At 41.5% G+C, this 22,339-nt stretch overlaps 1 protein-coding gene and 1 long non-coding RNA gene across 5 annotated transcripts in view; one reads left to right on the top strand and one right to left on the bottom strand.

Annotated features, from left to right (window-relative positions):
* Positions 1–267: 267 nt before the first annotated feature.
* The window catches only part of LOC148110031 (uncharacterized), a 99,110-nt gene continuing 77,038 nt past the window's right edge, over positions 268–22,339 (bottom strand). The window contains exons 7-11 of the mRNA XM_087861940.1: positions 14,840–14,997; positions 12,325–12,367; positions 10,339–10,525; positions 2,482–2,617; positions 268–539 (exon numbers count right to left, since the gene is read on the bottom strand). Coding sequence (XP_087718066.1) covers positions 440–539; positions 2,482–2,617; positions 10,339–10,525; positions 12,325–12,367; positions 14,840–14,997 — 624 coding nt within the window. The 3' untranslated portion in view covers positions 268–439. The remainder of the gene's footprint in view (positions 540–2,481; positions 2,618–10,338; positions 10,526–12,324; positions 12,368–14,839; positions 14,998–22,339) is intronic.
* Positions 18,772–22,339, top strand: part of LOC123799265 (uncharacterized) — a 42,033-nt gene continuing 38,465 nt past the window's right edge. For all 4 annotated transcript variants that reach the window (XR_015724351.1, XR_015724350.1, XR_015724349.1 and 1 more), the window contains exon 1: positions 18,772–19,723. This is a non-coding gene — a long non-coding RNA (uncharacterized LOC123799265). The remainder of the gene's footprint in view (positions 19,724–22,339) is intronic.

The raw sequence follows: 22,339 nt of genomic DNA, 5'->3' as shown, positions 1-22,339 counted from the left end.
CCACTTCATTTCTATGATCTTAATTTTTCCAAATATCAGCTTCCCACATCCTGACCTGTAGGCATTCTAGGAAGCCTACGGTCAAGGACAGAGTGGAACCTTTAGCAAAGAATACAAAAGAGAAAATAAATCAACTTTTATTGTATTTATGCTTTCAAAAGACAGAGGTATGGGACATACTATATTTCGATGTTAACCTGTGCAGCCTGCGGGGCAGAAACATGGGGGGATTAACGATGTTGACATAGTTGTATTTGCTGAGTGTCACATTAGATTCTGGTGCTTTGGTTCAAAAACAAAATTATGATCTTACCACAAAGTTTTAGTGTATCTGAGAAGCATTCAGTTAAATGCTATAGAATGAAAAATGTTTTTGTTTCTTCCCAGGGAAGGTGGGTGATGATTTTGTGGGTCCCTTCTCTGAAGATGAGGGTTTCTTTCACATTCTGGTCTCCTCTAGAGGCCGGTTCATGAAGTCTTGAATAGCCTGATGCAAAGGAAGCCACTTTTTGATCGACGCTTTCAGAGCTGTAATCCAGCTGTAGAAATAGCAGCGCAGGACACGTCATTTAAAACAATTATTGGGCTGTAGGAAGGTGACATGTTAAAAAATCTTTTAAATTTATTTCCTAATTGTTTCTCCAGGTTATTTAGTTTGAAATTAATACAGGAAACCCTGATCCTTAGGTTTGGATTAAACAAAAAGGTAAAACATCAAAAGTGGAATATACAATGGTAGCAAAGAAAGAAAACTGTGCTGGTATAAATAATAGGATCAGAAGAAGGCACAATGTAAATAGTGATTAATGGAGCTATAGGGCTTTTACAATCATTACTAGTATTTTATTGTTTCTATTTAAATTTCAAGTTCAGTTGATCAAATGTATAGTAATCAAATATCACCATTAGGGCAAAATATTCCTTTTTACATTCTGTAACTCACAGCGAACTCTGCAGGTTAGCTCCTCTCTCTTGTCTACTCCCTTCTTTTCCTTTTATTGGGTGATGTTTTATAAAAGGTTCCCATATATAATTTATTAACTACTAAGGGTAGTTAATGATTGTTATTTTTTTAAAAGAATGGTTTGGGTCAGGCAAGCTCAGGAAGTGGGAGGTATGAAGAAGTACCTAAGGGTTCGTTCCGGCACAGCGTGTCGGGAACATAAGTTAATGTGCTCTGTGATTCTCTGAGTGGGAAATATGATTTGTATCACTTCTTCAACTGACTTAACTATTTTTGGGTAGTAGGGCATCTTGTGGAGCCAGAATTGCACGAACCACACTGTGAAACTCTGCTCTTAGGCTTTGAAATATTTCTCTAGTGACTTACTATTGTTTCCTATTGATAATATCCACTCATGGATTTGGCAGTGAAATCTGACTCTTCAGACTCCACTCTTATCTGATAGGAGTTAACTTGATTTCATTGACCCCTTTTCTAATATGCCAGCTGGAGCCTCACCTTCAAGGGAACGGTCTTAGTCCGCCACCCAGATTGTAAAGCACAAGCCCAAGGAAAGAGATCTTGGCAAAATATCTAGCAATTCTATATTCATTAACCTCCCACTCTAGCCTATCCTTAGGAATGAGAGGAGCAGACAGGGTTTACATAATGGGAGAAGGCCTAGGGAGACTCCTCCCTTCCCTAAATGGTTACTTGCTGGGAATCCTGAAATTCTACTTTCAGAGTTTTATTTCTTTGGGTGAAAGCAATGTATTTGGTTCTTGTAAATACCCCTGAAAATTTTACCATGTTCTCAGTTTTAATAAATGACTGTGAATTTCTTTATTAGATCTTTTTAACCCACACAATTGGGAGAAAGTGCCTGGATGAAGTGAGGGGTGGTCATCAAGCAGGTGAGGGTAAGAATGAAGGATGGAGGGCACTGGATGGCTTGGGGATTGAAATTTGATGGAGGAGGATCTTCTAAGTCCAAGAGAATACTTCCTCTGCCTCCTGGTTTTGTCTCTGTTGACTCTACTGCTCTTTGTTCCCCCAAATTATCATAAACCCAAGTGCCCAATTGTGCATGCCAAGCTGGAGAGTGAACATACTGAATTAGGTAAGTTCTGTATCCTTCAGTGGCTTATAACAAATGCAAACAACTGACCACATTCAGATAGACATAACAATACAAGTTATATGAAAGGAGGCGAGACAGCAAATATGAATTAATTACATAATATTTACGGACGACTGTGTTAGTGGAATTTTTTATGTTGAAGTCTGAGTCAACCTCCGCCTTGGGAAGAATGGTAGATTCCTTTTCCATTGGGAAAAAAAAGTACTTCTGGAAGAGTCATCTTCTATGCATTGAAAGAAAAAAAATGCTGGGGGATATTAACTCTGGGGACTATGCGAAGAAAGGAAGAGAGTTAATTGGAGGTGAGAGTTCAAGTTGGAAAGTAAGGATAAGGGTTTTGCTAAGAAGACTTTTGTCAGGCAGATGAAGAAGAAGAAATACGCAGACCTCGACTTACCGTTGGTTCTCTGCCTTATTTTCTGCGCAAAAATAGAAAGTCTTGAACTCTTCAGATGGAGGTTTGAGTTCAATTACTGACTGCTTGAAGCTTAGGGTCTGCTCATTCACCCTATATCCTTGTAGATACAGGCCACCTACAGAGTGTGAAAGAAAAAAAAGAGAGAATAGACAAAGAGTAAGAATGAGAAAAGGAATCTGAAAAAGCACCAAGAAAAGTTTTTATCTGCAGGAATCTCTAATCTAGGTGTCTCATTTTACAGATGAAGAAACTGAGATTCAGTAGAGTACGTAATTTAAGGTCCTCCACTAATGATTAATGGCAAGACTGGTGATAAAGGTGATTTCCCGGTTTTCGTTTTTGTGGTCTTGTCACTGCATGTTCAGTATTTAGCTTTAGGTTCCTGTGGGTCTGATCTAGCTACTTTACCTGGAGGACACATTTTGAAATAAATTTCTTGATATCAAAGAGTGACACCTGCAATATCACTTTAGAGGAAACTTAAATAATATTTGCTTGGGCAGAACCATTAAGACATCCTTCCTGAATAATGAGATTGCCAGCAGTTTCTAAAACCAACACAGATTCTCACCTTCTTTGTGCATATGCAAAGCACATTTAAAATACGAACCCACAGGGTGATATGAAGGAGCCAACTTGAATTAAAATGAGGATAAATGACTGGTTTTAGAAGATAATTTCTTCCCCATGGTCCTTTGAATCCGTGTGAGTGGATATAAATTGCTTGGTCTGAATTTTGTTTCCATTATTTGGGGGTAGGGAGAGCATATCAGTTTGGGGGAAGATGCTGAAAGATTAAAAGCCTTCGTGCTTTATAGGGTCTTGACGCTCTGAGGTAACCTGAATCTCACGGAGACACTCTGGGCAGCGTCACTAATATCGATGATTAGATGTTTAACCCTCTTTCTTGCTCTTGCCAACTCTTGTTCTAAGCCCCCACTTCCCCCCGGGATCCACGTCAGGGCAGCGACAACCATCCTATGCCAGTAAGGGACTGTGAAGGGAAAATGTGGTTCCTTTGAATATGACTCACTTTTGTTTTCCTTTTGTTTGTATTTGGTACCAACGTCCGGAAGTCATACATTTTTTTTTTTTATTAAACACAAATTTGGACTTTAAAATGTGTCTATTTTATAGAAGGGGTTTGGCTGCAGTACTAAATTTAAGCAACGTTTTCATTTAAAGAGTCAGTTTCAAAGCTAACTTCTAGGAAAGCACTCATTTTAGAAATGGTCAGGTTTTTTCCCTTTAGTAGGCCCCGGTAAAATAGTGTTAGGCAAGACCCGAGAGTGACTGCTCTCTTCGTGCTGATGTACACACCATAAAATTCACACATTTGAAGCGTGCAATCAGTGATTCTTATTTTATTTATGGAGTTGTGTGACCATCACCAGAATCTAATTTTAGTACGTGTTCTTCGCCTCAGAAAGAAACTCCATATGCATTAGCAGTCACTCCCCATTCGCTGCCCCATCCTACCACCAGGTGACCCTAACCTCCCTTCTGTCTCCATGGGTTTGCTTGTCCCGAGGCACTTAATATAAATGGAATCCTACAATGTGTGGTCTTTTGTGACTGGCTCCTTTTATCTAGGATGCTGTTTTCCAGGTTCATCCGTGTCGCGTTGGGTACCAGTTCCTCATTCTTTATTATTGACAAGTGATATTCCATCGTGTGGGCGTCCCACATTTATACGTTAGCTCATGGACATTTGAGTTTTCTTCATTTTTTGAGCTCTTACAAATAACATTGCTATGAATATTTGTGTACTAACTTTTGCACAGCTATCTATTTGGGGGTATATGCTAGAAGTGGGATAAGCAATGTGCTAGATGTTTCAGGACTGTGGGCGACCTAAAGACATATCCAAGGGTTAGTTTGCTGTCTCAATTCTCTGCTCCCAACAATAGCACAAAGGTTTTATATTACTGCACTGGCTTCTGACCTCCTTCTACTCGTGAGATTTCACTTTCTCATATGTCTCAGCAGATATGAATACCCTCTCCCGTCCCTACTCTTTTGAAGAACAGATAGAAAGTCTTCTCCAAAAAGATGTCTGTTACAAACCAGAGAGTTTCTGACCCCTTTCCTGGACGGTTATAGGGTAGGAATGATTGGCAGTAAAGACATCCGATTACAACCCCATTACCTCATTTGAGGTGACCTCATTGGGCCAGTCTCTCTGTTATTAAGTAGCAGCAATAAATAGCAAGCTGGCACAACATTTGGACAGAGATTACTCACAAGAACTATGCAAGCATTAAATGTTCCATTTGTTGCAATAATGTAAAATGTATCTGAGAAGTGCACACAGACCTTGATGTGATCTATTCAAGAACAATAGTTAATAGTCACGATTTGTTACTTTCAGCTTTTGCTGGAGAAAAATAAAAGGAAAAAAAATCATCAAGTATATGGTGAATGACAAGGCGCTTCAGGTCTATGAAGAGGCATTTGACTAAAGGGCTTTTGGAATTTGACACCGTGGCTTTTTAATATTAGTCGGCACGGGCTAGCCACTAATGCATATGGTTCAGGTATGAGCACTTTCCTTGACAGTAGGACAGACTGACGGGTGCTATTTCTACAACTCTGACAATACAGATTAGAGGCATATTTATCTAGCTGAGAGTAAAATGTGAGATTCGCATCTAATGTGGTTTTCACAGGAAATTAGGGCCATATTGCTTCTCCCCTTGTGTACTTTCCCCTCATTTCACGGTTATCTTTCCCGGCTTCTCTTTGTTGTCCCTAGGATTGCCTCACTACCTCAGGTGACTGCTACAGTCAGTAAGTCATGTCCCAAACACTACAGATACCTTTAGGAGTGAGAAATAGCATATGAGGTCTCCTGGATCTTTCATCAAGAAGATAAATCAATGGAATAAAAGAAATATGAAATGAAATGAAAATAAAGCAGTAAAGCAACTGAGATGCTGTGGGCAGGGGGGTCATGTCTCTGTGAAGTGATGACCACAGAAGCCTGAGCCTAATAACAGAGCAACTAATATGGTAGATGTAGGACAAAGATAATTTAAAGGAAAGACTTTTTTAAAATACCCTAAGATTCTGAACATGAAGCTGCCCATTTAGCAAGCATGAATGCAGAGACAGTGTTTTGGTACTTGAGTGTTTTTCCAACCTTTTTGGCTGTGATCCAAAGATGTGAATAAACACAGAGCTCTGCACGTTTTCATACAGTCAGCCCAAAGTTCTGCGAAACACTGGGATGCACCATGATATGTTCTATGCAATTAAACTCTAGTCTGTTGTATTTTTAAACACTCGTCACAACCTACTACGTTGACTACATGACTCAGTAATGGGGTAAAAACATGTAGTTTGATGAATAATGCAATAAATAGCAACCAACGCCTGCTTCGCGGGGCTGGAGAGCAAGGAACCAAACAAGGGTGGGATATGCAAGAACCAAGCAGAGCCTGGACAATACAAGTAAGGGAGGAAGTAGAGATCAGACCAGTGCAAAGGTCATTCACTTAGCATCACCTGGAAGAACTGAAAATAAGTCCAAGAACTCTGTATAGCCTTTATGAATATAATGATTCATGTCCTATGCATATAAAAGTGATTACATTAAACTGAGTATTTTATTTTTAATAATTGATTAACTAATTTAGTTCTTTCAGTGCCAGTAGTGTTCACGGCACAGCATGGGTTCAGCCATTCTCAGTAAATTTCTCTGCTGCCTGTCCTCACAACTCCTGGTCATTGTGATAAATAGTTGGACTGCGTGGACCAGGGCTATCACAGTCAATGTGCTAATTTCTAGAGAGTAGATACCCAGCACTGAGTACTACTTTAAAGACTAATTTCTGGCAGGGAGTGCTCTCTCTAGCATTATGGCTAAGACTTTGGGCATAGGATTTGGATAGCGTTTGTTCGTATTTTGTCACTTATCAGCAGGAGGACCACATCAGCATGTTAGTTAACTTCTCTAAGCCTCCATTTCTCACTTATAATGGAGTAATAATAGTGGACGTTTTGCCAATATTAGTTTTAGATAATGAACATAAAGTGCTTATCTAAGTCCTGGACACATAGGAAGTGTTCAGTGATACATGCTAACTTTAGCCCTCTAATATACCCAAGCAGTATGATCCAGTCCTCTCAAAAAAATGTGGCTCCCCAGGGCAGTGATTCTTAGAGTGGGGAGTAGAGAGAGGCATTTTTATTTGGGGAACTTCCCTACAGGAGACTTGGGTATGCCTCCATCCTAGCTTGGGTTTCATTGTGCCAGATCGTTGGCTATGGGCCTCAGGTCATGATGCAAGTTAAGATGGACAAGAAGATTGGGAAGGACTCTTAGAAAAAGGTTGTAGACCTCAATTCACAGTTCCACTCTGGGAAGGGGAAAGCACTCCAGAAGAGCTCCTGCACAACCACCTTCATGCTAGAGAAGAGTGAGCTGCTGATTAACCCAAGGAGAGCTTCCGTCTGGACCCAGCAGCTGTCAGGGTGAGAGTGGAGGAGGAAGTGGCAGGAAAGTGCATTTTCTGGAAGAAGGTGCATGCTCAGGCATGTGGTATTTTTTATTTGAGAAAGAGTAGAGTCATGTAAAACCCCAAATCACAGGCCTCTATTTTAGAACATGGCCTAGATATAACATTTTCTTTTGGAATTTCAGTAAGAAAATGTTCTTTTAATCCATATTTGGGATAATTTAAGCTAGAAATTGAGGGCCTGTGGACATAGGAATATTTAACACGTACAGCTGGGTAAGAATGAATGGGTTTGGATTAAATATTTTTATTAGCCACAAAATGATATATTTTCAAGAGAGGAATTTAAAAATAGATAGAAATTAGATAACTTCTTAGGGCTAGAAACCGTGTGATATGGCAGAAGGGCCAGGCATCCGGTGGCCTGAGTTCTGGTTTTGCTTTTGAATTGGCTTTCTAATCTTCTAACCTTTCTCTACTATTAAGTGAGGGGAAGACAGATTACTCACACTTCATGGGAATAATGGCCATTTGGGGTGACCTGCTTGTTCATTCATTCATTCATTCATTCACTCATTTATTAAAAATACATAATATAGGATCATCTTTGGAGCATATAGTCCCTTAGAAGAGATGAGATGGCTATCTAGAGGTAACATAAAGGCAGAGGGTGGTAAGTGTCACAAGATGGCTAAGTGTGGAAGTCCGGAGAGGGGAGATGCTTTTCTAGAACCATCTGGGATTGCTTTATAGCAGAGATGGCTAATGACTCAATAAGCATTTGAAGGGCAGGTAGAATCTGGACAACTAGTGTTGAGAAATCAGTGGGTATAGACTGTTCCAGGGGAAGGAACTGGAACAAGCAAAGACATGGTGTCAGAAAAATGTTCAAGATGTGGGGTATGTTAAGGAAACAGAACATGACCGTGTTGGGTTAGAGTGCAAGGCCCTTTAACACAAGGAATGAAAAAGAAAACCAGAGAGAAGGTTTTTGGGACAGAGTATAAAACTCTAGAGTGGTCTGGAGGCAACAAAGAACCATGGAAGGTTCTGGAAAGATGTGTGAAATGATAGGAGCTGAATATAAAGAAGACTTCCATTTTTTCCTCCTTGTCTATTTTTTCTTTTTTGTGGGTGTAACATAGGCTATCTGGGTTCGAATTCTATCTTCATCATTTACTAGCCAGGGGAACATGAGCAAATGATATAATCTTGCTAAGCATCAGTTTCCTAAGTGGTAGGTGGGATAGTAACCTATCTCATAGGAATGTTATTGAAATTAAATGAAATAAGTAAAAACACTTAACAGAGTGACCAGTACAAAAGCTCCACTTACCAAATGGTAACTCTGCTTTATTGTTATTCTTTTTAGGCCATTTATTAGTAGCCATTTTCTAGCTCTCCAACTAGGACTTTTCTAAGTAGGGCCTTGCCTCCTCTGACCTTTCAGAATAAGAGTAGCCACCTGGTGGCTGTCATTACTGTTTAATTTTTTTTTTTTAAGATTTATTTACTTATTTCACAGAAAGAGAGAGAGCATGAGTGGGGGGAGAGAGAATCTCAAGCAGACTCCCTGCTGAGCATGGAGCCTGTAGTCATTACTGTTTTAAACTTGGAGTTAGTAGCAATCTCTGGGCCCCAGGAGTTTGGAAGCACTTTCTTAGTATTTCAGTTTGGAGTAATCTGAATTCAACCACTAAAAACATCCTTTCTATCTCTGGAAACAGTCTCTTAAAAATGAGCTTCGTTGATTTGATAATTAAAATGATTCAGATATTTTGCCGTGATATTTATTTTATTTTATTCTATTTATTTATTTATTTGAGAATGAGAGAGAGAGAGAGAGACACAGTGTGCATGGGGGAGGGGCAGAGGGAGCAGGAGGGAGAGAATTTTAAGCAGACTCTGCCCTGAGCACAGAGCCCGACTCAGGGCTCGATCCCATGACCCTGAGATCACAACCTGAAACTAAGAGCTGAACCCTCAATCGACTGTCCACCCAGGCGCCCTTGCAGTGATATTTCATAATAAAAGTCCCAGTCCATAACTGCTTTGGCGGTTTGTTTTGTTTACCTTCACTCCCATCCTGGTATCAGGTACCGAAAACTATGGGTTTGGAGTTCAATAGGAACAGCCTGTTCTGCAACTGCTTAGAGTTGCTGGCTCTCAATGGTTGAATAATATTTCGGGTTATGTTGTAACACTCTCAAATAGAAAGGTGAATAAGTGAAAGAGAATCATCGTATCGTTCATCCTGAGTGATAAGAGATGGAACATAGTGTGGCATTTGCCTTGTACTTCTTCTGTACTTTCTAAGGAGGCTGAAATGGTGACCAGATACTTCCTTCCCATTTGGCATGGCTCTCTAGCTCGATGAAACATAAGTATAATGCTAAAAAAAAAGAAAAAATTAAATGACTGAGATTCCAGGATATTTACTACTACTAACTATTTAAAGATTATTCATTTGGTGAAAAGAATCCAACTGCAAATAAAATGCCAGTAATCTCTTTTGTCAAAAATTACAAGAAGGCCAGGGGTGCCTGGCTGGCTCAGTCGGCAGAGTATGTGACCCTTTATCTCAGGGTTGTGAGTGCAAGCCCCACAATGGGTGTAGAGATACTTAAAAATAAAATCTTTAAAAAAAATTACAAGAAGGATAAATAATCTTTCTTGTCAAAATCACACACAATTATTTTATTGTTAAATTATATTGTTTACATACCCATTTTGTACATATAGCTTTTAAAATATATAATTTAATAAGTATATAAGATGTATACATTTTGTATAGAGAGAGCTTTATATTTAGAGCTTAAGGCAGCCTAATAGCAATTACCTCGTGTAAACTTCCCAACAGTCCTGTGAAATATAGCTGTTGCCATTTGACAAATGAGGAAAGTAAGTTCTAGGGAGTTAAGGAACTTGCCCTAGAAAAATTGACAGTTAATGTTCTTTTTGTTACTCGCTTGTCCAACGTTAGGAATACTCTGAGAAATGGGAGTTACCACCCAGAAAGATACTGGCATTGATTCTGAACGTCATCGCTGACCAAAAGAATGAAGGAGTTTATGTTTGGCTTTGCTAGACAATAAAGGCACGGGGTTAAATCTCCAGGATCTGGGGTTAGCTTGGCTGTGTTTAAATCTCAGCTTCATTGCTTACCACTTGTGATCTTGTCGAGTTTAGTAGCCTTTCCGGCCAGTTTTCTTATATGTAAAAGGAGAATAACAATAGTATCTCTTCGTTGGAGGATAAATGAACTCATTTAGGCAAAGCACACAGTACAAGGCTTGATTAAAGGTCCATAAAGCTAGGATGTCACTACTACTATTATTGTAACGACAATTATTTCAAGTGAAAGTTGAGTGCGTACCTGAGGCCCGGGTGGAGCGAATGCCGGCATAGAAGTACAAGCAGCCGTCCTTCAGAATGCAGTAGTGCTGGACCCACATATCTGTGCTTCTGTCCAGTTGGTGCAAAAGGCCCAGGCACTCTGGGTTCTTGATAGCCAGGGGTGGGAGGCTACTGTTGTGCAGAGTAACGTCTTCCCAGACATGGGTCTGCAGGTGTAGCACAAAGGCATCATCTGGTGCTCATCCTGGGCTGGTGGTCATTGACTCCCAGAGCCCATGATACCAGCACAAAGGCTCTTTGGCTTCAGAGAAGGCACGGCCCTAAGTGATTCTATTGCTAAGTCAGTCTAATACTTGAACAACTAGCCAGAAAGCCTGAATTTATCCAGTGGCTATAAAGAACGTCTTCCTTTCCATGTCCATAGACAAACTTTCTCTTTGGTTTCGATTCTAGTGCGAGGAAATCAAAAGACTATCAGTGGTATATAGAAAGGAAATGGAAATGGGCACCTCACCAGGCCTCGTCTATAAGTGCTGGTCCCAGTGTGCTGTTTGCCTGACCGTTGGAAGTGTCCTCTTAGCCCTGTTCCTGGCCTGTCCACTGTGTCTAATAGAAGCCCATGGTTCATGCTTCACTTTAGAACTCCCATTTGTGCAAAGGACCAAGTTAAATGCCCCAGGCCAGATTTGGCCTTAGGCTGCTGTGGTCAATGATGTGGAAGGCCATGATAAATCAAGATCTTCTGGGAGGGTAGCCCTCGGACCACTGGCCTGAGAGGCAGGCTCTCCCCTGTAACTTGACCTGAGGCAGGGGACACCGTGCTTCCTCTCTTTATCCTAATGCCCTGTCAGGTGCAGGCCAGGCCTTCTTTATTAGGTTTCATTTTTGCTCTTTAGTTTTAACAAGGCAGTGCAGAAGATTTCAGGATGCAGAACCGACTGTATTCTTTGCTGTGAAGTGGAAGCCTGCTGGGAGTTTGGGTGTTCCTTTTTCATTCTGCTATAGACACTCTGAGTGCATTAGCAGAATAGATCCCTCTTACAAATATCAGGCTCATTAGGATGATGCACTGGAGAGATGGGTGAGTGTATCGAGCACGGTGTTCCAGGTAAAATGAAACACGAGTCCTGCTGTTTGTCATATGATGATGCCAGTGATTGTTCAGAGAGGACAGTTATAGGACAGTACATGTAAGCTCAAACAATCCACATTTTCCTGAATGTACAGGACCCAGAATATGTAGAGAAGATTGCAAATACCTTTTGCCTGTGTGGCATTTTGTGAGAAGATGAGCATATTTAAAGGAAATCTATAACCTTATTAGAAATCTTGTACATAGCATAAAAATGAAATAACTGGGTGTTAAAGCAGTCCCCCCCCCAGCCAGGTGATAGCACTAGCTCAGAAAGGGGGGGTACCAAATGTCTTAGGGGCTAAAGTGATGACTCACCTGTTGATGTTATGAAGCAGTTACCTATCACTTTATAGGTCACGCCTAAATTAAAACGCATGTTGCTTCAAGACTGGGAGTTGTGAACAGGTAGGAACAGTGAAGGGTGGGCTAGTATGTACCCAAAACAAGGATATGAACATAAGCCACTGCATTTCTGAACATAAGACATTCATTTTCTAATAAGCTGCTCAGCGGACAACACTATCCCGACATCCCTGAGATCTTGTACTAAGGGAATGAAAAGAAAACAGAAGCAGTGGTTTAACCTCCTGGACTGCTCTGTGTGAAACGGAAATCCCACCCCAATTTGTGACTACCCAGCGAGGTCACTGAGAGAGATGTCACGCAAACCCCTGAAAATAAAAAGAACAGCAGGAATGCAAGTTCCCTCATAGAATCTGAATAGAAACCCCTGTTAACTTAAAATCCTGTTTCCCAGCTTTTAGAGATCTGAGAAGTCCCAGGGTGAACTGCGTGACATCTGACTTGATCCTTTCCCCCTCTGAGAAAAAAGCAGAATGAAGGCAGAGATGAATATCATGGATGCCTTACCTGGCGGACAGGATGGGTTGCTTTGTCCATTGCCTCGAGCCACCTGAAAAACAGTCAAATGAGAGGCACTCTCCTATGGGGGCTGGATAAGTATCATTTGGAGGGGCTTGCTGTTCTCCCTGGAAACCCATCTTCCAGGCAGAACAGTCCTGAGGCTCAGAGATATTTCACTGCTTGAAGATCGTGGTTGAAAGGCGACACATTCTTACAAAATTGGTATTACTAGAGGGCAAAATCCCACCCCCACGATGCATATTTAAAAGAAATTATTGTTATCCCTCCCCTTTACTATAGTTTAATCAGTGCCTAAGAGAATATTCATTCATTTATTTTCCCAAGGTATGTGAATGTATCCCCACCAGCGGGGCTAGTAACAATTGGTGTTATTAACTGGAGGGCATTGGCTATTACAATACGGAAAGACTGGCAAACAGTCACTGTCCTGAGCTCCCTCCCCAAGTGTTCCTTGGACAGAGTGACCACCTTTAGTGCACCATTAGCACCCCTACTTGAGGACTGCATTTTCTTAGTCTTGTCTCCTTAGCCGATCCAGCCCACTTCATCTGTTAATCTTTTTCAATTTTCTTTTAAACCCCATAACTTTCAAGCTAACCCTACTGCTTGCTCTCTTCCCCAAAGTTTGATTTATTCCCTCTGCCCTCCCGGTTCCATTTCTTCTTCTGCGGGTTTGTCTGATCCTCTGCCACACCCTTCATCAACTCCTCCCTCAACCCCACCTCGAGAGAGCCTCACTTCCTACCCTTAATTCCCAGGCCATTTTGTCTTCTCCTATAGCACTTCTCAATTTCTATTTCGCATTACAAATATCCGACTAAATGCCCTAGCTTCTTGATTCAGAGCTTGTTTGAAGGCACGAATTGACACTTAATCATACTAATAGTCCATGGAGAACTTAAAACGGTGTCTTGGACACATTAGCCAACAAATATTTTGTCCATGCATTGAAATACAGTCAGTTACTATTATCATATTTTCCTATTTGTCCTTTAAAGCAGCATGTATTTGAATAAATAATGTTCCACAAATAGGAACAGTATATTGTTTGCCTAAGAAGTTTCAGACTTAGGCCTCTCTTTAAAATTCGAGCTGAGTCCAAATCCTCTTAAAGAGACATGCCATTGACACTAAACACTGTTGACCCCTTACCTTTTTGTCATTCTCCCTCACTTCATCCTATCCTCACCCTAAATTAGCAACACTTACACTGACATTTTCATTTGGCTCACTGGATTGACCGATGATCTCCATTCCCTTGGGGTGATACACTGAATAATGATCATAAGCCACTAAATGCTTAGAGTTTGTGGGCTACCCTCTTAGAAATCCTGCACACTTCTACCCCTCCAGCTGTGTTGTATGCTTAAAAATGTCAGCTGGATTCATGCCCCCACAAAACTACATTATTATTATTTATCTTGCTAGTCTCCCTGCTAAATTGCAACCGTACCACATTATTTTTTTTCCTTTTATTTGCCTCATTTTTTTAAATGTTTTTTTATTATATTATGTTAGTCACCATACAGTACATCCCCGGTTTCCGATGTAAAGTTCGATGATTCATTCGTTGCGTATAACACCTAGTGCACCATGCAATACGTGCCCTCCTTACTACCCATCACCGGCCTATCCCATTCCCCCACCCCTCTCCCCTCTGAGGCCCTCAGTTTGTTTCTCAGACTCCATAGTCTCTCATGTTTCATTCCCCCTTCTGATTACCCCCCCTTTCTTTATCCCTTTCTTCCCCTACTGATCTTCCTAGTTCTTATGTTCCATAGATGAGAGAAATCATATGATAATTGTCTTTCTCTGCTTGACTTATTTCACTTAGCATTATCTCCTCCAGTGCCGTCCATGTTGTAGCAAATGTTGAGAATTCGTTCCTTCTGATGGCTGAGTAATATTCCATTGTATATATGGACCACAGCTTCTTAATCCAGTCATCTGTTGAAGGGCATCTCGGCTCCTTCCACGATTTAGCTATTGTGGACATTGCTGCTATGAACATTGGGGTGCATATGGCCCTTCTCTTTACTATGTCTGTATCTTTGGGGTAAACACCCAGTAGTGCAATGTCTGGGTCATAGGGTAGCTCAATTTTTAACTTTTTAAGGGACCTCCACGCTGTTTTCCAGAGTCATACCACATTATTTTTATACCTGGAACTATCCATCCAATTAACTTAAAATATATAAATCTGATAACTTTGGGAAGCTAGATGTGAACTGTGATAGTACTAAGCTTTTTAAGAAAATGTGGAGACCTTAAGTAAATGAATTAGGAGAAGATGTTTTGTTCTTTAGAAATTCTGTTAGAAAAATATTGAGGGAATAATGAAGAACCAAACTTCTCATTACTCAGAAAAAGTTGATCGACCCATGCTGTGAGTTTGCCATTCCCTCCCCTACTTCCAGTCCCCAACATCTAGAAGACTGCTATTGAAGAAGCATTTCCCCACCCGAAGTGAAACTCGTAAGATTAAAGATTAATGAATTACCTTTTCATTTCTTGGTTTGAGGTTGCACAGAAGCAGAAAGTTCTATTTCCAGACTGAGGCACACAGTTAAACACAAATGGTTTTCCCAAACTGCTATCAATGCCAACTTCTGCACTTTCTAATTTTATTATTTCCAAAGGCGGGCATTTTCCTTCATCCTGTAATTGATAAGGAAGAGGTTCAGTGTGGGCATTGCAACCAGGCAGATCAGGAGGAAATGAATGAGGGAAGGAGGACTAAGGTTATTTTTTTGAATTGACTGTATATTCTGAAATGAAAATATAACCCCAATGAGTTTTTGTTGATTATATCCACCATGACATATTCCGTGGAACTCCAAATTTCTAGCTATGATATTTTTCCACATCCCTTTTGAATAGCCTTTAATAATATGAATTTTACTTATGCTACCTTGGGAAAGTATAATTAATCACTAATGCCCCTTTTTCCCATGAGAAAAGAACCACATTAAAAGAAATTTATTTTACAAAATGTATGTGTTTGGTAGTGAGTTGGGATCTCTAGTTAGTGTCTACAATGAGCATGCTTATCGTGGCAGGCCCTCTTCTAAATTGTTCACATCTGTTAATTGGTTTTTCTTGACAAATGTTCATGAGATAGTTGCTTTTATCATCTCTACTTTACAGATTGGGAAACTGCAGCACAGAGAAAATAAAGAACACTTTTTTTTAAATGACGGTAGTTTAAAATACTATCTATGTATGCAAGACTTAAATAATTTTACAAGTCAATATTTTGTTGTATTAATTTTACAATGGCACCTCAAAACATCCTGTCCACGATTCATGTCTTTTCTAAACACAGCTCTATTGAGGTGTAACTCATACACCATGAAGTCACTACCTGTGTGGGTACCACTCAGTGATGGTTTTAGTCAGCGTGGACAGTTGTGAAACCAGTGCCGCCATCTAGTTTTAGAATTTTCCCATCAGCCTCCAAACTTTCTTCGAACCCATTTGCAGTCATTTGGCACCTCGCTCCTCCCATCACAGGCAGTCACACAGCTGTTTTCTCTTCCTATTAACTTGCCATTTCTGGACCCTTCACGTAAGTAGCATCATACACTCTGTTCTTTGTGATTAGCTGCTTTTACTTAATGTTTTCAAGTGTCATCCATGTTGTAGCACTTACTAGTTCTTCATTCCTTTTGATTTCTGAGCTCTATTCTGTTGTATGGATAGGCATCGTTTATAAAGTTCATCCATTCATAAGATAATGGAGATTTTTCTTTCAGTTTTGATCTATTCTGAGTAATGCTACTATAAACATTTGTGCACAGGTCTTTGTCTGGGCACATGGTTTCATTCTCTTTGGTGGATTACCAAGAGTGAAATTGATGGGGCGTATGGTAAGTTTATCTTTAACTTTACAAGAAACTGCCAAACTGTTTTCCGAAGTAGCTATACCATGTTACATCCCGCCAGCAGTTGTGAGCGTTCCGGATTCGCTACAGCCTCACCAGCGTTCTGTGGTGCTTGTCTTGTGGATAAAGCTGCCGTCCTACTAGGCGTGTCGTAGAATCTCCTGGTGATTTTAATTTGCATATTTCTGCTGCCTGATGGTGTGGAACATCATCCAGAACAGAGTCTTGACCAGTTTTAGGTAATGCCTTTCTTTGAGATGCAGATGAAAACCTCTCGTCGCACCCCAATACATGCATGTCTGCATACACACATATGTGCATGTAAACACATGTGTGAATGTGTCTGCGTACATGAATGCACACGTGTGGGTACATATAAATAGCTATGCGTATACGTGTGCGTGTAAATGCATATGTAAACATTTTCTTGCAACTTATGGGTAGATGGATAGAAGAATATTCTTCAACTAAAATAGTATCAGAGTTGTACGGCACTTTAGTTTATAAAACATTTCCATGGCTTCTGTCTTTTTAATTTTTTGTGACTATTCTATAAAATCAGAGGCCAGTGTTATCACCATTTTCTAGAGGAAGAAACTGAGTTCCAGTGATGTGCCCCAAGGTTACATAGACAGAAGCAGAACTTAAACACTGGTCTTCTGGCTCTGTCTTCTACACTATTTCTCCCCTGTGTCTGGCTTCTTGGGCCATAGAAACTGGGGAGACTGCGGGATCTTAGAGTCAGCTCTTGAAGGCTGTAGCAGTCATCATTTTAGAAGACAGAGTATTTTCTGAAGCCATCAACTTTTCTGGAATAGAGACAGAGATGCAGAATTTTGATCTGTTTCAGTAAATATAAGGAAAGTAGCACATTTTGCAATAATTGTACAGGGTCGACACTATGACATTAGAAAACAGAAGAATACAGTTTCATTTGTTTTAATAAGGATAAAGGCTTTACATGCCTATAAATAATGGCTACTTATTTATATCATTTTCTCAAGAGCATTGCAAACTACAAAAAGAAATGGGGAAACAAATAAAGCCTGGAAATTTTATTCTCTTGAGAAATGACAGATGTGCTCATTTACTAAGGGCCAACGTTCACTGGGTCTGCTTTCCTTTGGGCCTATTGTGTAGATAGACGCTATGTCGGTCTCTTGGTATCAGTACCGTCAGGTTACCCTAGAGCTACCATGACCTCCACATCCTTTGCTGTAGGGAAAGCAAAGGGCTACACTCATATTGCCTGTGACACACACCCAAGCACAGTACCTAAGTCACGTATGAGGCTCTTTCTTCTCTGCTGAAGTAGCAGCTTTGTGAGAAGAATGAACGATTGATGAATGGACTAGATTAAAAAATGAATACTACTTTCTCTTCCATGGCCTCTGTCATGGCCCAGATTCCATTTTGACTAATCTCAGCTGCTGCCTCATTGTCCATGGTTATGAGCCTGCTGTGGCCGTGGGAGCAGCTGCAATCAGACCATAGACGCCGAGCCTGTGTAGTGGGTGGGGTTACTCTTGCAGCTGGGCTTACTCGTCTTGTCTTACTCTCCTCGCTCAGTTGCACCCGTCCAAGAACCTTTAAACTCCGCTCTTACAGAGATACAGGGTTTGGAAAAGGTTCTCCTTTCAGTCTAATCCTAACAGTGCTTTGTCTGGAGTTCCGTTCTCTCTGATCAAATGTTTTCTAGGGATAAAGAACAACTAGAACCCCATTTTGTCTTAACTGCCATACCCTTGGGCTCTTCAACTCTTCCCTTAAGCAAATCTCAATCCCTCAGTTTAATTCTTAAACGGGTTCTGTTTGATTCCTTCCCTCTGGCTCTTCCAAAAGTCTCACTTAGGTCAGTATTGAAAACAATAAAGATTTCTTTAAGACCGGTTTCCCCACAACTTTATATTCTCCTTCCAAGGCATGGAAGGCTCTAGTTTCGTTTTTCTCTTCCTGAGCCAAGACAGAGATCCAGCTGCTTCATGTGTGCAAGATTGAGTAAAATAGAAGAGATGTTGAATAGAACAATACCGTGGAATTGTTTAGTGAGGTCCAGAAGCTATGAATTGGGAGCAAAGGAACTTGGGCTATTGATGACAGGTGGCCTTGGATAATGTTGACATTGCCAATCATGGAAATAAGATTTCTATGGAAATAACCCCAAAGGTCAGACTGCTCAGAAAAGGGAAATAGTAAATAATAATAATGACAAAACCCAACCCAGAGGGAATCTACTTCTAAATTAAATTATTTCTATAAAGAAAAATACAGACAAGGACATTTGTATCTGTCTGCAACTTGGGCTCTCTGGTAAAATAAAATTACCTACAGAGGTTTTTAGTTATTTGCTTTGGCTCAAATTTTGGTTTAAGCTTGGTAGAAATATTTTGTGGTTATGCGTCTTTGTCTAAGGAGAGGGAAAATGTGGGGACACGATACCAGCGTGTTTCACTTTATCTGAAGGCACAGCCATGAAAATCTACAAACTAGGGAGGAGGGCAAAGGGCATCTTTCACCATGAAAAAGAGCTAATTCTCAGTGGGGAAAACAGAGCCAAAATATATTCAGAGGGAAAGAAAGCATGTCCTAACAGCACATGAAAGGTGCATAAAATACCCATCTAGAGAGCTATATTTAAAGCCAGCGGATTGAAGCACGACTGAGGAGGGAGTGTCTCTTAGAGCCTAATTGATGATGGTCAGAGCCCTTTATCTGTAGGCACCAGTTTGGAGGCATCCCCTCCTCCCTGGTGTCTGACACCCATCCCTCTTTGATAGCTGTGAGACCGTGGCCTCTGTCCATGTCATAGCTGATTGGCTCAGGAGGGTGGCAAAGCCTTGCCAAGGTAAGAAGGAGAGATACAAGAGTGCTTTCACTGTAGGGACCTTTGCTGTCTTGGTCCTTGATTAAACCGAAGTCCTGACCCTAGAGACTGCACTCCCCTCACGATGCACTCAACATTATAACATCCATGTATGTATGTATGTGTTTATTTATACTTTCCTTTTTTCCCTCCAAGTAGGCAAGAAAGCATGGGTGAAGAACGGAGGACAGAAAGTAAAGTGAGCATTCAAGTCAGACTCTTGTTTGTGGGGGGTACTGGGTTCCCATTCAACACTTTGTGAATTTAACGTTTCTCTTTTTGCTTTTATCGAGAAATGGAGGTGATGACCATTTCCTTCCCCACAGTTGCAGCACCTCTTGTCTGAATGGCAGTACAGTTACTGCTCTTTCCCCGCTTTTATAGTGCCTGGCTGCCACCAACACCAGCGGAGGTAACTGGCTGCAAACTCGGAATTTTGTGCTTTTCTTTTCACTTTGCCTGGAGTGGGGAGCCATGCTTTAGGAATGATAAATACATGCTGGCAGCATCATGTTGTTTCCTGGCACCACGGAGATTCCAGGCTCCAGGAGGCACAGGCGGCTTTGGGGGCTGGAGGAGTTGATGTGCACGCAGACCTACGCAGCACGCTGCTCCCAGACAGACAGGCTTCCTGCGGGTAAGTTAGCGAAGTGGAGGGGTGGCAGTGATGTTGGAGTCCGAGCCGCCCAGGCTTTACAGCTTTGGAGAGACGCATCTGGCCTCAAGCACGTGTCTCATTTGTCACCCTTTTCCTTGGCTCCTAAACTATCCCTCAGAGCATAGCAACTACCACCCAATCAGAACAGTAAGACTGGGAAGAAGTTCATCTGAATCATACTCGCGACCTTTCCGAAGTTGTCAAGAAGTTACTAGGTGCACTGTAAAACCAAGATAGTCTACATCTTAAGCTCTGTAACTGAATGTTTGCCCTACAAACTTTCCCTCTGAACCCGGTGTATTTTTAGTTTGGAGACGGATTCTAGAGCCAGACAAGCTGGGTTTGAAGCCTCACGTCTGTGGCTTCGGGCAATTTACTTCAACGCTGTGCTTCAGTTTCCTTATGAAAGAAGATTTAGTTAATACATAGGTAAACTGTTCAGAACACCACCTGGCATTTCATAAGTGATGTATAAATGTTAACTTCCATTATTTTTATTTTTTCTGTTAACTTTCATTATTGTATAGAAATTCGATGAAAGTGGGGAGTGAGAACTAGAAAACTTGTTAACCGAGATTCTTTTTTTAAATTATGAATTAATTAATTTTTAAAAAGAGATTTTATTTATTTGTTTGAGAGAGCATAAGAGAGAGCATGAGCGGGGTGGGGGGTGGGGGATGGGAGGGGCAGACGGAGAGGAAGAAACAGACTCTGCGCTGAGCAGGGAGCTGGAGCTGGGGCTCCATCCCGGGTCCCAGGACCCTGAGATCAGGACCTGAGCCAAAGGCAAACACTTAACCTTAACGGACTGAGCCACCCAGGCTCCCCCCAGCATCTTCCTTTGTAAGGAGGCGATGAGATTATCTATGTAAAGTGCACCTAACAATGGAGGTTTTTTTCCTTCCCACACCTGGGCTCCACTTTCAGTTGAAGTGCAAAGGAAACATCGCTACCATAGCCTTAGGACTCCTGACGCTGTAGGAGGAAAGTTCTGCTCCAGAACCAGCAGTGGTTGTTACTGAGAGGAGCGCTGGGCTGGGCTGGGCTGGGCTGGCTGGCCTGGGGTGGGGCATGGGTGCGGATGGGACTGGAGCAGAGGAAGAAGGCAGAGAAGGGAGGGAGTCTGGGGGATGCCACTGTCTTGGAAAGGAGTTGTGAGCATCTCAATGGTTGGCTCCTGCGTCTGGATTCCTGTTAATCTGCCCCTTACTCAGAGATTCGAAGGATTCAGTATTTGCCTCTGGTTATACTTAGACCTGGAATCTCCCACAGCCCGCAGGTAGAGGCTGTTGGTGGTAGGAGCCGGGTACTTACTAATGGCTCTGCCTTCCTCTGTGATCATGTCCTGAAGCGGCTGCCTTTTGGTCCGGTCATGCCTGGATTAACATCCTGGCTTTAATGAATTTCTCTCTGCTTACTACCGTCTCTCCCTCCCTTCCTTCCTCCAGTGCTTACTGACTGTGTCTGTACCTTCTGCCGGACTTTGTGCCAGGTACGAACACCCACCGCGGACTTTACTAGCCTTAGACCGATTTGCTGGTCTTCAGCCAGTCTCATTCTTAACAATGATTCCGAGGACCTGGGATTCCCAAACCCAAGCTGCCCATTATTACTCATGGTTTTTTGCCTGCTTCACTCTGCCCTATTCTGACTCTCATTATGAAAGGGGTGACCCAGTTCCGAGAGGGAGCGTTCTGGCTCTCAGTAGATTCAGATGCTTATCCAGACACACGATAGCATACTCAGCACTTCAGAAGAGAGGGAAAGTGATTCTTTTTCTCTAATCTCTTTGCAGATCTCCCCTGCTTTTGTAAGTTGGGGTGTGTTATGGACTAAATGGTTGTGGCCTCCCCCAAATTCATATGTTGAAATTCTAACCTTCACTGTGATGGTGTTAGGAGGTGGGCCCTTTGGGAAGTGATTGGATCATGAAGGATAGACCCATGACAAATGGGATTCATGCTCCAGAGTTTTTTTAGACATTCCAGAGAGCTCCATTGCCCCTTCTGCCACGAGAGGACACACATAAGAGACAGCCGTCTATGAATGAGGAAGTGGATCCACTCTAGACACCAGATCTGCTTTGATCTTCTACTTTGCAGTCTCCAAAACTGAGAAATCAATGTTTGTGGTTTAAGGCACGCAATCTAGGGTATTTTTTGTTATAGTCGCCTGAACAGACTAAGGCAGGGTGATGACCTAAAGCAAGAATTCTGTTTTTCCTTTGAAATATTTCATCCCAACCTTTTATTTCATTCCTAGTGATTGCACTTTGGTCCAGGGTCTTGGCGTCTCATGCCCCTGTCATGACAGCAGCCTCCTGGCTGGGTTTCCCAATGTCAGTCCAGTCTTGACAATGTCATTTGAACTGCCTGATATCACTCACCCAAGGTCTGCTTCCATTGCATCTTCCATGGTACTAGTTGCCAATTTATTGCCTCTCAGCTCCAGATTTACCCTTCATTGCCTGATTTGTGAAAGTGGATCTGGGACCTGAATATTTTAATATTAATACTAAACATAAATAAAAATTATAATATTTTTCCTTTGCCAGCTGGCATGAAATTAAACTTTGCCAGTACGTAGTTCTGGAGG

The sequence above is a fragment of the Ursus americanus genome, chromosome 5 (genome assembly GCF_024610735.1).
Source record: "Ursus americanus isolate L20-20 chromosome 5, mUrsAme1.1.p, whole genome shotgun sequence".
Taxonomy (NCBI): domain Eukaryota; kingdom Metazoa; phylum Chordata; class Mammalia; order Carnivora; family Ursidae; genus Ursus; species Ursus americanus.
Note: the sequence above shows the minus strand (reverse complement) of the source record. Positions and strands in the feature narration are given on the sequence as shown.